Source organism: Botrytis deweyae (assembly GCF_014898535.1).
Source record: "Botrytis deweyae strain B1 chromosome Unknown BDEW_006, whole genome shotgun sequence".
NCBI classification, from domain to species: domain Eukaryota; kingdom Fungi; phylum Ascomycota; class Leotiomycetes; order Helotiales; family Sclerotiniaceae; genus Botrytis; species Botrytis deweyae.
Genome location: NW_024066213.1, coordinates 905,804 through 918,787, shown reverse-complemented (window position 1 = coordinate 918,787; position 12,984 = coordinate 905,804). Strand labels below are relative to the sequence as shown.

The window sequence follows — 12,984 nt, the reverse complement described above, 5'->3', positions numbered from 1 at the left end:
TATTATCGAGGCGTCGCGTACTACTTGTAGTAGAGCGTGGAGTGGTTTAGCTGTTAAATAATGAGAATCTATGCGACCACTACAAGGGATCTTCGTCCATTCCAAATGAGTATCTACGTTTAAATTCGATACAATGAGATTCCTCATCTTCGTGCAAGGAGTATGCAGCGCTGATTACTTTAGTTGCTCCAAACCCTCTGTGGGTTTTGGGCCACCTCTTTCTTTGCTGACCCTCTCGGCTCCACTGCCCTTCCATGCGCTCTCAATTAAACCAATAATATGCTCCATTCCGACTCCTCCTTTGACCTGAGCAAAGACAGTCGGGCCTCCTTCTCTCATCTTTCTCGCATCCCTATCCATAACATCCAAATCTGCACCCACGGCTTCGGCCAAATCTGTCTTGTTCACCACCAAAAGATCGCTCTGAGTGATTCCTGGGCCTCCTTTTCTGGGGATCTTATCACCTCCACTGACATCAATGACGTAGACGATGTAATCCGCCAACTCTCTCGAGTAATTAGCAGCTAAGTTATCACCTCCTGATTCGATGAGTAATATGTCGGAAGTGAATTCACGGTGCAGATCTTCAAGAGCAGCAAGGTTGGCCGAGATATCTTCACGCACAGCTGCATGGGGACATCCACCGGTTTCGATGGCACGGATACGGGATGCAGGCAGGGCTTTGTGTTTGGTGAGGAACTCAGCGTCTTCTCGGGTAAAGATGTCATTGGTAACGGCTGCGATTGAGTATTTTTCTCTGAGGGCATTGCAGAGTGCTAACATCAATGCTGTTTTGCCGGAACCTACAGGTCTGAACCGTTGTTAGCAAATAAATCACTCACAGTGACTCCTCGAATGATGATAGCGCAAATAAGGACGAGGGGATATTCAAACATGAAGCATTTGACAACAAAATTGTAAGAATATTCACGTGACTCAATTACCCCTCTAGGTCATGGAGGGGTTGTTTGGAGGAAAGGGCTTCACGAATGGAACTCAGGAATACGTACCCTCCAATACCAACAGTAAAAGCTCTCTCAGACCAGTTTCTGCCCTCTATGATTGGCATTTCTCTCCCCATGTAACTACCAGGTCCATCGAGAATCTCATGAGTATGGCCATGGTCACCAGCTGGATGATCGTGAGAGTGGGATGGACCTCCTTCGTGAGAGTGAGACATGAAGAAGTTATGATATGGATAATTTATGGAAGAAAGTGTTAGAGAGATAGAGAGATCACAAGCTGTTTGAAAAGTAACAGGTATGATATTACGATGTATTCCCAACAGATAAAAGGATTTTGTAATGATCTTCGAACTCAGCCTGTTGTAATTAATCTCCCAGTTGCAAAAAAGTTAAACCTAAATAGTCTCATGCAATGCGCCCCTCTTCATTGGCTTGTAAGTTGTGTGATTACTTTTATACGATGAATGTACGGAGCAGGTAGACGACTACAATGAACAAACGAAGCACATGCTTTTGTTTATGGTACCTCCATGTTTGATAGGTCTTGATACTTGATCTAATCTACAATGAATGAGTGCTTCATGCTAAATGCGAATGAGAGACGGATGAAAAATGAATTGCTTCATTTCACGTGATTTCACAATGACTCAACGTCACACGCTGAAAAAAAATGCCCCGCCAATTTAGTGCTACGACAGTGATATAAAACCCCCACCATCCCACATCAATTAATTTCTGTTCCCTTAAGGTGCGTTCCGTCTCCACATCACTTAACACACAGAGTGCGGGAAAGGTTTCTAACAGCTCACAGGCATACAATTCCATTTCCAGAAAACGAATATTTACTTGTTGCTCTTATCAATTGATCCAACATTTCGACTTGGACGCGACTGTGAGGAATTCTATCACCGACTATCAAAATAAACAATTTGAACGAATTTCAAGATGGCGACAGTTGTTCTTGGTGCTCAATGGGTACGTGCTTTCTGCGAAGATCTGCGGACATCAAATATTAACGTGCGAGTGTAGGGTGATGAAGGAAAGGTATGGCACATTGGACTGGGAGGATTCCATGTTTGGGAATTTAACTGAGGGTGGATTAGGGGAAACTTGTCGATGTCCTCTGTAGTGAGAAATTGAGATTGTGCTGTCGTGCACAGGTAAGTCTACCTCTTAAGTTCCTGGCGAATCCTCAAGAAATGTGTGTCTAATATTCGATGAAATATAGGGCGGAAACAACGCAGGGTAAATTGACGCGATGAAAGAAACTGGGGAATCATCTAACTTACGATGACAGACACACAATTGTGGCCAATGGAGTGACATAGTGAGTCTCCATGAGAAGCGACTCTCAGAGTTCAAAATAATCTCGGACATTCGACTGATACAATATCGAACAGCGACTTTCACATTTTACCTAGTGGTCTCCTTAATCCCGACTGCCAGAATCTGGTAGGAAGTGGATGCGTAGTCCATATTCCTGGCCTCCTCAAAGAACTCGCCGCCATTGATGGCAAGATTCCAGTTCCAGCAGGCAAAAAGCCTCCTAGAGAGAGATTATTGATCAGTGACCGATGCCAGTAGGTTTTGCAATTTCCGGTATAACTGAGCATGTCTGACAACGAGCTACAGTGTCGTTCTCGATCTCCATCAGAAATTAGATGGACTCGAAGAAGCCGAACTCGGAGGTGGTAAAATAGGTACTACCGGAAAAGGTAATCTACTCTTCGGCTTATTTAGAGAACCCCCTTTTCTAACAAGCTAAAGGTATCGGTCCGTGTTATTCAACAAAAATGGCCAGAAGCGGTGTCAGAGTTGCTGATATCTTCCGGGAGAGTTATTTCGAGGAGAAAGTTCGAAGCATGGCGGCTGGCGCCAAGAAAAGATTTGGGGATTTGTTGCAGTATGATGTCGAGGAGGAACTTGCTAGATTCAAGGTAAATTTGGCGATCCTAATCAAATGGTTTATTTTTTGACATTTTCCCAGACCTACAGGGCTGAATTAGCAGACATGGTTATTGACCAACTCCCCCTACTTATCGACGCGCAGAAATCCGACGCACCTATGCTGATTGAAGGTGCAAATGCTATTATGTTGGACATTGATGCCGGTACATATCCATTCGTCACGAGCTCAAACACAGGTCTCGGTGGTATTTTCACCGGTCTCAGTGGTTTGAACCCAAGAAAGGTCAAGAACATCTACGGAGTGGTCAAAGCCTATACTACACGTGTGGGCGGTGGCCCATTCCCAACAGAAGATCTAGGAGAGGTCGGTACAACATTGCAAGAAGTTGGCAGAGAGTTTGGTGTGACGACTGGTCGTCGTAGAAGATGTGGATGGTTGGATCTAGTGGTTGTCAAATATTCGACGGCTATCAACAGCTACACCGCCATCAATCTCACAAAACTCGATATTCTTGATTCTTTCAAAGAAATCAAGGTTGCCGTCTCATATCGCGATCCCGCAACTGGCGAAACATTAGAGTCATTCCCTGCTGATCTCGAAAGACTAGAGACACTCGAACCACAGTATGTCACATTACCAGGTTGGAATCAACCTACCACTGGTTGCCGTAGCTACTATGATCTTCCATCTGCGTGTCGCAAATACTGCGAGTTCATTGAGAAAGAAGTTGGCGTTCCAATCAAATTCATTGGAGTTGGTGAGTGTTTTCTCCAATTATCTTTTAATCATATCGGATCGCTAACATAAAAATCACAGGTCCATCGAGAGATGATATGATCACAAAATAGATCACAGGTTTTGCTTTCTACCTTTTACGAGTACCCTTGTATGTTCCTAAAGATAAAAAATTAGATCTTGGTAGCAATAGATAGATACTGCAATTTAGTTTCATTTCAATTTATCAATTCATTGGGCCTTTGCGCGTCATGATCTACGTGCGAAGACCTCGGCGCGTACTTCCAGCAAAGTGCAATGGGGAACATGTTTCGGTCATTGTTACACATCTCCTACCCCTTTCTAATCCCTTCATTATTCGGGTGAAATGGACGCTTGGTCAGAGTTTCATTTGGTTATCGTTTTGTTGCTTCTGGGGAGCCAAACTGCCTTCCTTGGTAACAATAGTCGGATCGGCTCAAACAATGGAGCACCTATATTTTTACATTTAGAATGGTCCTGTTGGCCCATGTATAGATTCGAATGCAAGTATGTCAAGAATAGGTTTCTATTATTGAAGATTATCAAGCATGTTCTGCTGGTCCAGACCAATTGATACTTTTTTCAGGCATTCTGAATCAATCAACATATCTGACAGCAATTTTCGCCCCATTCTTACTTTCCACGGTCATAGTAACGCGTTCAAGGTATTCAAAAACCTCGTCCCTGTTCTCGATGACTTCAATTTGCTGTGCAAGCCTAACCAAAAGATATGATAATTGAATCAGAACCTGGTTCTGTGCAGGGCACATTCTGATGCCACCTAAAAATGGCTCGTATTGCCATTTCGCTTCCCAGAGCGGCCGGTTTACATCTAACCATCGATCTGGCTTAAACTCATCTGCATCAGCTCCCCATATTGCTGGGTCTCGTTGTAATGTATACAAATCCAGCCCAACCACAGTACCCTTGGGTACGAATATTGGGGATTGACCATCTTCCCCACCACCTTTCGGTAGGATTGTATCTCTTAGAGATATTTTACCAAGTCTCGAGGCAGCTGGATGTAAGCGTAAGGACTCGTTAATTATAGCCTTGGTTACTCTCAACGAGCGAAGAAATTCAAACGTCAATGCCTGGCTTGAATCGATGCTATCAACCTCCATCTTCAATTTCTTCCATTCCCCAGGGTGACGAGCAAGTTCAAATACAACATCAGCAAAAGCAATAGCAGCTGTATCTCGAGCCGGAAAAAATACGTTAATGATATGCATGCGGAGATCATACGGATCTTGTGTTATTTTGGTCATTTCTTCCAGGAGAACATATCTTTTGGGCCCCGTTTCTTTTTTGGGGTTTCGCTGTTTCTCCAAGGCTGCTGATACACGTTTGTCAACGAATGCATGGACATTTGTATATGCTTCTTTCCACCAAGGATCGAAGTACAGTGGCCATCGAATAGGTTTGAATATGAGAAGTAAGGCTAAACCTAACAGAGCACGGTCGAAGGATTTCATAAATATGTCGGTCTCAATGGGTGTATCTTCGGCGAGACATTCTGTTGATTTGCCGAATAGGAATTCGGTCGATGTGTCAAGAAACTATGAGAACATTAGTCAATGAGGTTTATGCAAGAGTTTACCCTTTGAATTACGAACCAATCTTTTCACAAGAGGGAGCATATCAAAGGTCGAACCATCTCTTGGAATAAAAGCTAAGAACCGCGTAACGTGACGTTCAAAATTATCTAGATCTGCTATCTCGGCTCTGCTAAAGGTCGGTCGAACGAGTGATCTTGAATGTTTCCAGAATTCACCATCTTCTGAAATCGCAAAAAGGTTAACGACTTGGACAATCACTCTCTTCTATCTCTAGGAGGGTCAAAAATACCTGTGAAAATTCCCCGTCCGAGAAAAGGAAGTCCAATGGTTCCTCTCATGGGTCCCACACCCCAATCGTTAAAAGAAGAGGTGCAAATCGCTTGGATATTCTCAGCCTGAGAAGTTTGGAGTTCCGTGCCTAGTGAATTCATCAAGAATGTTGAGCCATACTGTTGATGAAGTGCTCTGTATGCTTCGGAACGATGTCCTGCGGCATCTGCTTTTTGGATTTTGATAAATGTGTCAAAGCCTAAGATTGGGTCGCGGCTTTGAACTCGAGGGATGGGCTTGCAGCCGTGAGTTTGAGCTGCTTGTGAGGCTCGACGGGCTCGGAAGTATGTGGTTAGCAGGTAGTAGGGTAGGATGGTTGCGAGAAGAATGGAAGTTATGATCGTTAGTAGAGATGCCATTTTGGGGGATGACGAGATTTACTGTAAAGCCCAGTGGTTTTGCTCGGAATACCATTTCAGTGCGACGACAACGGTATATGTACTTTTATTTCTCGTAAGTAGCGGGGTTTTGAGCGAAAGCATGGTCTTTTCGTCTGTAAAGATGTGCATGCGTGGAACCAACTGTTGGCTTACGGAAGTTATGAGACCAATGGGAAATGGTTATGTAGACGTGAGTTATTAATCGTATGATTGAACGACTTTTGGTTTCTTGTTTGGGTAGGTTTTACATGATCTTTAGTTGTAAACTTTTGTTCTATTTGTGGATGGGATTAATGTTTCTGGGGCGAAGTGCCGTTTTGAGAAGTTCAGAAGGGGATTGACATCATCAATATTATTGATAGAGTAGTTGTATATTTTATAAATTTGATATGAAATTTTGAAAGAAGAAGTCAAAATGGAATGAAAATTTCGGAGAGGAAGGTTCATGAGCAAGGTAGTGTTATTGTGAAGAAGCTTGTTCATAAGACAACAATGAAGTATAGAATGAGTGCATCCAACCGAAGAAGAGAGAATCCAAGAAAAGGGTTGCTACGGACGGATTGAAAGAGAATGATAATGCTGTTGAAATGATGGAATGAAAGATTCTGATGGAAAGGGAGTGTAAGTATGGATAGACAATTGGTCATGATACGCTTTCTAAAACAACCCTCACGTTTCGGAAAGTTAACCTTCTCATAAGAGACGATAGAGCTGCGAGAGCAGTTCCTTTCAATCTTCATGATGAAGAGTTCTTTTCTGAGATTCGGCTATTGAGGAGTATTGAAAGACTGGGGAGGTGTTGGTGTCCTAATCGCCATCAACTTACATGTAATTCAGATCTTAGACCCAACACCACCTAATTTTATAGACAATCTAATATTGCCAATAAATGATCAAGTGCAATATGTTTCAGTTTACAGCAATCCACACCCCGTATCTTTGGAGGCGATTGTTCCAACTATTTGATTGTAATAACCTCAGCAGTGAGTGACAACAAGAAAACGAGTAGTTAAAACTTCCAACTTGATATGTAGATATCTTATTGCGAGATGTTCTTATGCAGCGGGTTTCAATTGTTAGATGGGTCGGATTGTTCCAATAATGATCGTCCTAAGTCCCAAATTCGATCCTTGAATTTTGTTCATCAGACTGCAGGTTTGGAAGCAATGTAAAGTGTTGTAATTTACATCTTTACTCCTTGGGAGTAAGTAATAGAAGTTCTTAGTGCGGAATTTGTGTAGATAATAGATCTGGCTCTGAATATAGAACTATCATCTACAAGTACCGTCGGATCTCGAAAGTCTCCTGGTAATACAATTTGAGGTTTATATCCGTCACTTGATAAGTGCAGTATGGCGAACAACAAAGAACACAAGATCTAGAGGACTTGAGAGCACCGTTGCTATCGATATTCAAGGGCTCATTTATCAGTCTACTGCTACTGACTCTCGCAGTATGCTCTGTATTTTCTCAGAACTTATTGGATAGTTCCTAGTTCACATCACAGCCGCTATGAAATATGTAACTTTACGAATTCCCTCGGTAAGTTTGGACAGACTTCTGTCATATATCACATAGACCGACAATTGATCTGAAGACTCGAGGAATGGCTGTTCAAGACCAGATACAAAAGAGCAGAGAGTAGACACAATGATTCAGCGTAGTTCATTTTTAGTCGCCAGTCTACTACTCTTTGGCGTTCACCCTTTTCTCGACTTACTTTTCATGAACCAGGTGATTGCAGTCTATACGCAGCCGAAGTTTTCTACGCATACTATTTCTACTCTCGCGTCCTTGAGGAAATCCCTTTTTGGAGATATCTCCGGCTTGTCTGAATTAGTTGATAGTTTATATGCGGGGTAAATTTAGACTTGTACTACGTGAAAGTACCGGGTGAGATAGTAGAAGCATTGAGAACATGAAGTACTATTTGTTTTAATTCATTAGCCTTTCTTTTCTTCAGCTTCGATCCACATGTCTCGTTCTCCGGGATGTATGTATGAATGCTATTCACCATTATAACATTTCAAGCCATCTAGGACTCACTTTATTCCCATTTTATTTCTACTTGTAGTACAACATATCCCTTGCTTATCATTGTGTTATATGCCACAATATAATACCGCGGCTTCAGAATATCCCTCCTCATCAGCCCCTCTCCTCATAGCAAGCCCATTCAATTCACCAGACAATATATGCGCCCAATTGAACGGTTCAGCTCCCCGATTGAAGATAGTTTAATCAGGATCAACCTATAAATCAACCCTATTCCTCTTTCCCCAGACTTTCTATGCAGCCAAGGATACCAAGATCTCGCTATTGTAAATGGGTAATTTCCGTGCGCTGTGCTGGCGAGAAGAGACCCGAGGTTACACATTTGTATTGACAGGTATAACTGATAGGTATATATGGACTTAGCTACCTCATCTCATCTTATTAGTACATTAGCCATTCAAAATCTGACATCCATTCACTCCTGCATCTACCAATACCCCGCTCTCTTATTTCTACAACGAAGTTTTTCAACTCCCATGTCTTTTCTTCCCGAGCAATCAACACTCACGTAAAACCCAATTCTAACACACTGGATTGATCATCATGAGTAAATCATCCATTACCCCTCCATCTGGTAGTTTCGACGCCATGGAGTCCGAGAAAATCGAGCACATCGCGACACATGACAAAGTGCCCGGTCATAGCAACTACTACGAGAAAGACGGACTTCGAACATATGGCGACGATGAAGATCATGATCATGAACCTGAAGTACGTCATGTCCCTCAGAGAATGTATAAAATCGACTGACAGCGCGTAGATGTCGATGCGACGCTTCATGAGTCTAGTCGCCATGGCATTTTTGTGGACCGGATCACAAATTCCTGTGTATATTTTTGGTAAGGTCTATGGATGTTATTCAGAATATGTGAAAGAGCTGAAATTATGGATATAGGTGCCATTCCACCCTACATTTATTCTGATATTGGGGGCGTCGATCGGTGAGTACTTTGAACATCTAGATCCAAATACACGTATTATCCGTTCATAGGAAAGAAAGCCTAACGGTATATAGGTGGATATGGTTTGTCCTTGCAAACCTCCTTGCCTTAGCGGGAGTGTGCCCATTTGTTGGAAGTCTCTCTGATATCCTCGGTCGTCGTTATGTCGCACTTTTGGGTGCTCTTTTCATTGTTGTCGGTATGATCGTTTGCTCAACCGCTCACACTATGAATGTATTCATTGGTAAGTTCTAAAATTACTTCAGGAAATGGTGCTATACTTAAATTAACGCCGAGGTCAAGGGGGGATGGCAATTGCTGGTATTGGAGCTGGCATCAATGAGTAAGTCTTTTTAAATATTTATTTATGATATTCAAAGGGCACTTGGAGAGCTTAACTTACCATATTTAGACTCACTGCTATAGCAGCCACAGCCGAATTAGCACCTACCTCGAAACGTGGAAAGTATGTGGCTATTCTTGTCTTCACCATCCTCCCATTCTGTCCATCTGTAATGTGGGCCCAGCTCATAGCTTCGCATGGCGGATGGCGTTGGTGCGGATTGCTATGCGGAGTATGGGCGTTCATTGGCTTCGCTCTTACTCTCGTTTTTTATTTCCCTCCTCCTCGAGTTAACTCGATTGGTTTATCCAATCGGGAAATTATACAACAGATTGACTTTGTAGGCGGCTTCTTGAGTGTAGCAGGAATGATTCTATTCATGGCTGGCATGCAATGGGGTGGCTATCAATACGACTGGAATTCAGCGCATGTTCTGGTACCTTTAATCTTGGGGGCCGTCTTGCTAATTATTTTCTGTTGTTGGGAAATATATGGGACGAAATATCCTATGTTTCCATCTCGTTTGAAGCAAGCTCCGAGAATTCTAGCCCTGACACTTGTCATAACATTTATATCCGGTGCTAATTTTGTACGTACGAGCTTTTGTTTCCTTCCGACACGCCTTTTGCGAAAGATACTGACAAGTATTAGTTCAGTATCATCATGTTCTGGCCTACTCAGGCTTTCAACGTATATGGACATGATCCGATTGGCGTAGGGGTCAGGGGGATACCCGTTGGCTTCTCGATTTTAGCAGGAGCTTGCATTGTGTTGTGGTTGCTGAGTGTCCTTAGAGGAAGAAACAAGGAGTTGATGATCGTAAGCTCTGTGTTAATGACAGCTGGTATGTAATTCTCGAAGCTGGGTAAATCAGAGGCACATTTCATTTTCATCTCGCTAATGCATATAATTTAGGATGTGGTGCACTTGCATGCGCAAACAGACACAACCTATCAACACTATGGGCTCTTCTTATAATCGCTGGATTGGGCATAGGTGGTATTGTCGTACCAGCTTCGATAATAACGACTATAATATGTCCCGATGACTTGATCGCAACCGTTTCTGCTCTCACCCTCTCGATCCGAGTAATTGGTGGTAGTATAGGTTATTGTATCTACTACAATGTCTTCGTAAGCAAGTTTGTTCCTGCTGCTACTTTCCATATCGGAGGTGTTATGGCTCGACAACTCAATATTACAAACAAAACTCTTATAGGAGAAGCTATCCACTACACATCTGCGTCTCTTCTCCCATTGCTCAAAACAATTCCAGGAATTGCAGGGAATGAAACCGCTTATCAGATGGTGGTGATTGCAGGGCAGGAAGCATATGCCGAAAGTTATGTTTATGTGTACTATGCTAGCACAGCATTTGGAGCTGTGAGCATTCTTGCGGCTTGTTTCCTTGGTGATATTAATGCATATATGGATGACCACGTAGCGGTTATTATGCATTAAAGTCTGAGGTTGAAATTGACTTTTGGTGGATAGAGTTCGGCCTTTAGAAGTGCATGATCGAGATATACATTTGACCCGTGATAAATACAATACAATCAGATTGCATTCAGAATAACATGAATATCACATAATGATCTTGATTTTAGTCATTACAATTGTAGATATTCCAATTATGGTTTGAATGAGAACATCACTACTTGACACCTCGGAGATACAAAGTATATACTTTCATATGAATGTTGAGGTTCGGGAGGGCCCAATAAAAGAGAAGACACTACGAACATATCAAGGCGTGAATGTGTTCGGATAGAATTTGCGACCCTAGATTTGGAATTGCAAGTTCTGGCTCTTCCCTTGTTCCTCGCCACTTCGCAACAGCTTTTCCAAGATTTCCAAGTCAGCAAGGGCTTCTTGAGGAGATTGCCTAGAATTGGGCTTCCCATCCACGATGCTCTGAGCCCAAGCAGCAACTTCCTGCTTCACACCACTACCCTCTTCTGTAAACTCAACCTCTGTAAAGTTCTTTTCGCTTTCTTCGCCCTTACGCACAATGACTTTACTTCTGATAACAGAAACGCTACCATGCTCACAAGCGACTGTATATTCAGGACCGGAAAGAGTGGTGCCGAAGGAGACGCTGAATGTGCCTGATATTCCCGACTTCGTGAGCCATATTGAATTGATCGTATCAACAGGTGGTAAATGCTCCCGAAGAAGTGTACTAAATGCCACGACAGTTGTTGGCTTTGCGTCTTCACCCAAAAGTAATCTGCCGGCCGCCGTGAAATGAACGCCCCCATCGAGTAGAAAGCCACCTTGATAATCTGGCTTCTTGCGCCACTCAGTCTCTGGTGAATCCGTTAGTTCTCACAATAGCATTGCTAGAATGGAAGATGCATACCAAAGTATTTCATTCCTGGCTTGACATTGCCACAAAATTGCATACGAAAGCCCAAGACTCTCCCCAACTTCTCTATTTCTTTCCTCGCATAGATAAACGAATCCAAGAATCGGAAATTCTCAGCTACACCCCATGTAGCTCCACCCTTTACTTTATCACTGTTGTAATATTCTAGCAAGCGTTGTGCCTTCTCTAGGTCTCCTGCAATTGGCTTCTCTGACAATACATGCTTGCCTGCTGCGAGAGCAGCTTCAATATATTCGGGTTGAGCGAGAATTGGGAGGGCGATTATGACGGCGTGAACATCCGTACGAAGAAGAAGATCGTAGTATGTATTTCCAACACCCGAATCATCGGAATAGAGAGGAACATCGACGTTCAATGATTGTGCGGATTTGAGAGAACGGGAGTAAATAGCTTTGAGGGATAGATGAGGGGTAGCTTGAATAGCTGGCTAAAGCGCGAGATTGGTTAGCTATAACCTTACGACATTGACTGGACTGAGTAAGCTTATACCAGATGCTCAGTCTGAGCAAAAATGCCTGAACCAATAATAGCGACGCCGATGGACATTTTGTATGTATGTTTTGTATATACTCTAGAAATACCAATATTTGAACGCTTTTTGTGTTGAAGGAGATATTTATCATTCACGTCATTGCGGAGGACTTTGTGCCAAGCAAGCAGGGAATGGCAAGTTGATGATAAAGCGTCAAGCAGAACATAATTTCAATGGATGACTTCATTCGCATTGCTTTCTGCCTGAATAGTGAAGTGTCAGAACCAGCAACTATCTGGGACGCCATATTGATACAACGGCTCGAGAACGATTAGGAGTAGCGAAGATAATTGGAGATGCAACCAAGTCAGCCTTTCACCAGGTATGTACCTAATAACCAGGGGTTTTTACGGGCTCTCCTGCCCCATAGTTCGATGATCACAACACCAAAAATAACTTACCTTGATAACTATTGCTAGAGTCGAATAAATCGATAATCATCTTCTGATGTTCTACGAGTACGTTAATTATATCATAATTTACTTGTAGAACGAGATTTGTTCTCCGAGGTAATTCTTTTATACTGCAAATCCTTCATTTCCCTACTGCTTCTAATCTCGTCTCAAATCATCAATCAAAATCAGTTGATACATAAATAGAGAATCATAAAACTCAAGATTTGGTATTGCAACTATCGACCTGGAATAGTCTGCGATGGCTAGAATATCACATGTACTATTGAAGACTTAGAACCCCCAGAATGATACTATCTCAGGTTATTATAGTCGAAGATACATATCTAAGTAGATAAATATCAGGCTGTCAACCCAATCTGGAATTTGAGTACCTTTGGAGACGCAAAAGACCCTTGATATTAACATTGATA

At 42.6% G+C, this 12,984-nt stretch overlaps 5 protein-coding genes across 5 annotated transcripts; 2 read left to right on the top strand and 3 right to left on the bottom strand.

The window, feature by feature from the left end:
• Positions 1-174: 174 nt before the first annotated feature.
• EAE98_003489 (uncharacterized protein) lies at positions 175-1,180 on the bottom strand (the record flags this gene model as incomplete). The annotated part of the gene is made up of 2 exons (XM_038951109.1): positions 175-811; positions 1,011-1,180. 2 exons carry the CDS (start codon positions 1,178-1,180, stop codon positions 175-177), a joined length of 807 nt encoding a protein of 268 aa, XP_038812573.1.
• Positions 1,181-1,910: 730 nt separating this feature from the next.
• Positions 1,911-3,722, top strand: EAE98_003488 (uncharacterized protein; the record flags this gene model as incomplete). Its single annotated transcript, XM_038951108.1, has 10 exons — positions 1,911-1,940; positions 1,995-2,009; positions 2,069-2,125; positions 2,194-2,210; positions 2,263-2,292; positions 2,366-2,545; positions 2,598-2,680; positions 2,733-2,902; positions 2,953-3,631; positions 3,691-3,722. 10 exons carry the CDS (start codon positions 1,911-1,913, stop codon positions 3,720-3,722), a joined length of 1,293 nt encoding a protein of 430 aa, XP_038812572.1.
• A 504-nt stretch (positions 3,723-4,226) lies between these two features.
• Positions 4,227-5,878, bottom strand: EAE98_003487 (uncharacterized protein; the record flags this gene model as incomplete). The annotated part of the gene is made up of 3 exons (XM_038951107.1): positions 4,227-5,189; positions 5,247-5,410; positions 5,479-5,878. The coding sequence occupies 3 exons, from the start codon at positions 5,876-5,878 to the stop codon at positions 4,227-4,229; spliced, it is 1,527 nt and encodes a 508-aa protein (XP_038812571.1).
• Positions 5,879-8,497: 2,619 nt separating this feature from the next.
• Positions 8,498-10,698, top strand: EAE98_003486 (uncharacterized protein; the record flags this gene model as incomplete). The annotated part of the gene is made up of 8 exons (XM_038951106.1): positions 8,498-8,665; positions 8,715-8,793; positions 8,850-8,895; positions 8,970-9,139; positions 9,199-9,238; positions 9,308-9,827; positions 9,890-10,082; positions 10,154-10,698. 8 exons carry the CDS (start codon positions 8,498-8,500, stop codon positions 10,696-10,698), a joined length of 1,761 nt encoding a protein of 586 aa, XP_038812570.1.
• Positions 10,699-10,844: 146 nt separating this feature from the next.
• EAE98_003485 (uncharacterized protein) lies at positions 10,845-12,399 on the bottom strand. The gene is made up of 3 exons (XM_038951105.1): positions 12,116-12,399; positions 11,600-12,053; positions 10,845-11,546 (listed from the first exon to the last, which is right to left on the bottom strand). Exons 1-3 carry the CDS (start codon positions 12,170-12,172, stop codon positions 11,020-11,022), a joined length of 1,038 nt encoding a protein of 345 aa, XP_038812569.1. The 5' UTR covers positions 12,173-12,399; the 3' UTR covers positions 10,845-11,019.
• Between the last annotated feature and the right edge of the window lie 585 nt (positions 12,400-12,984).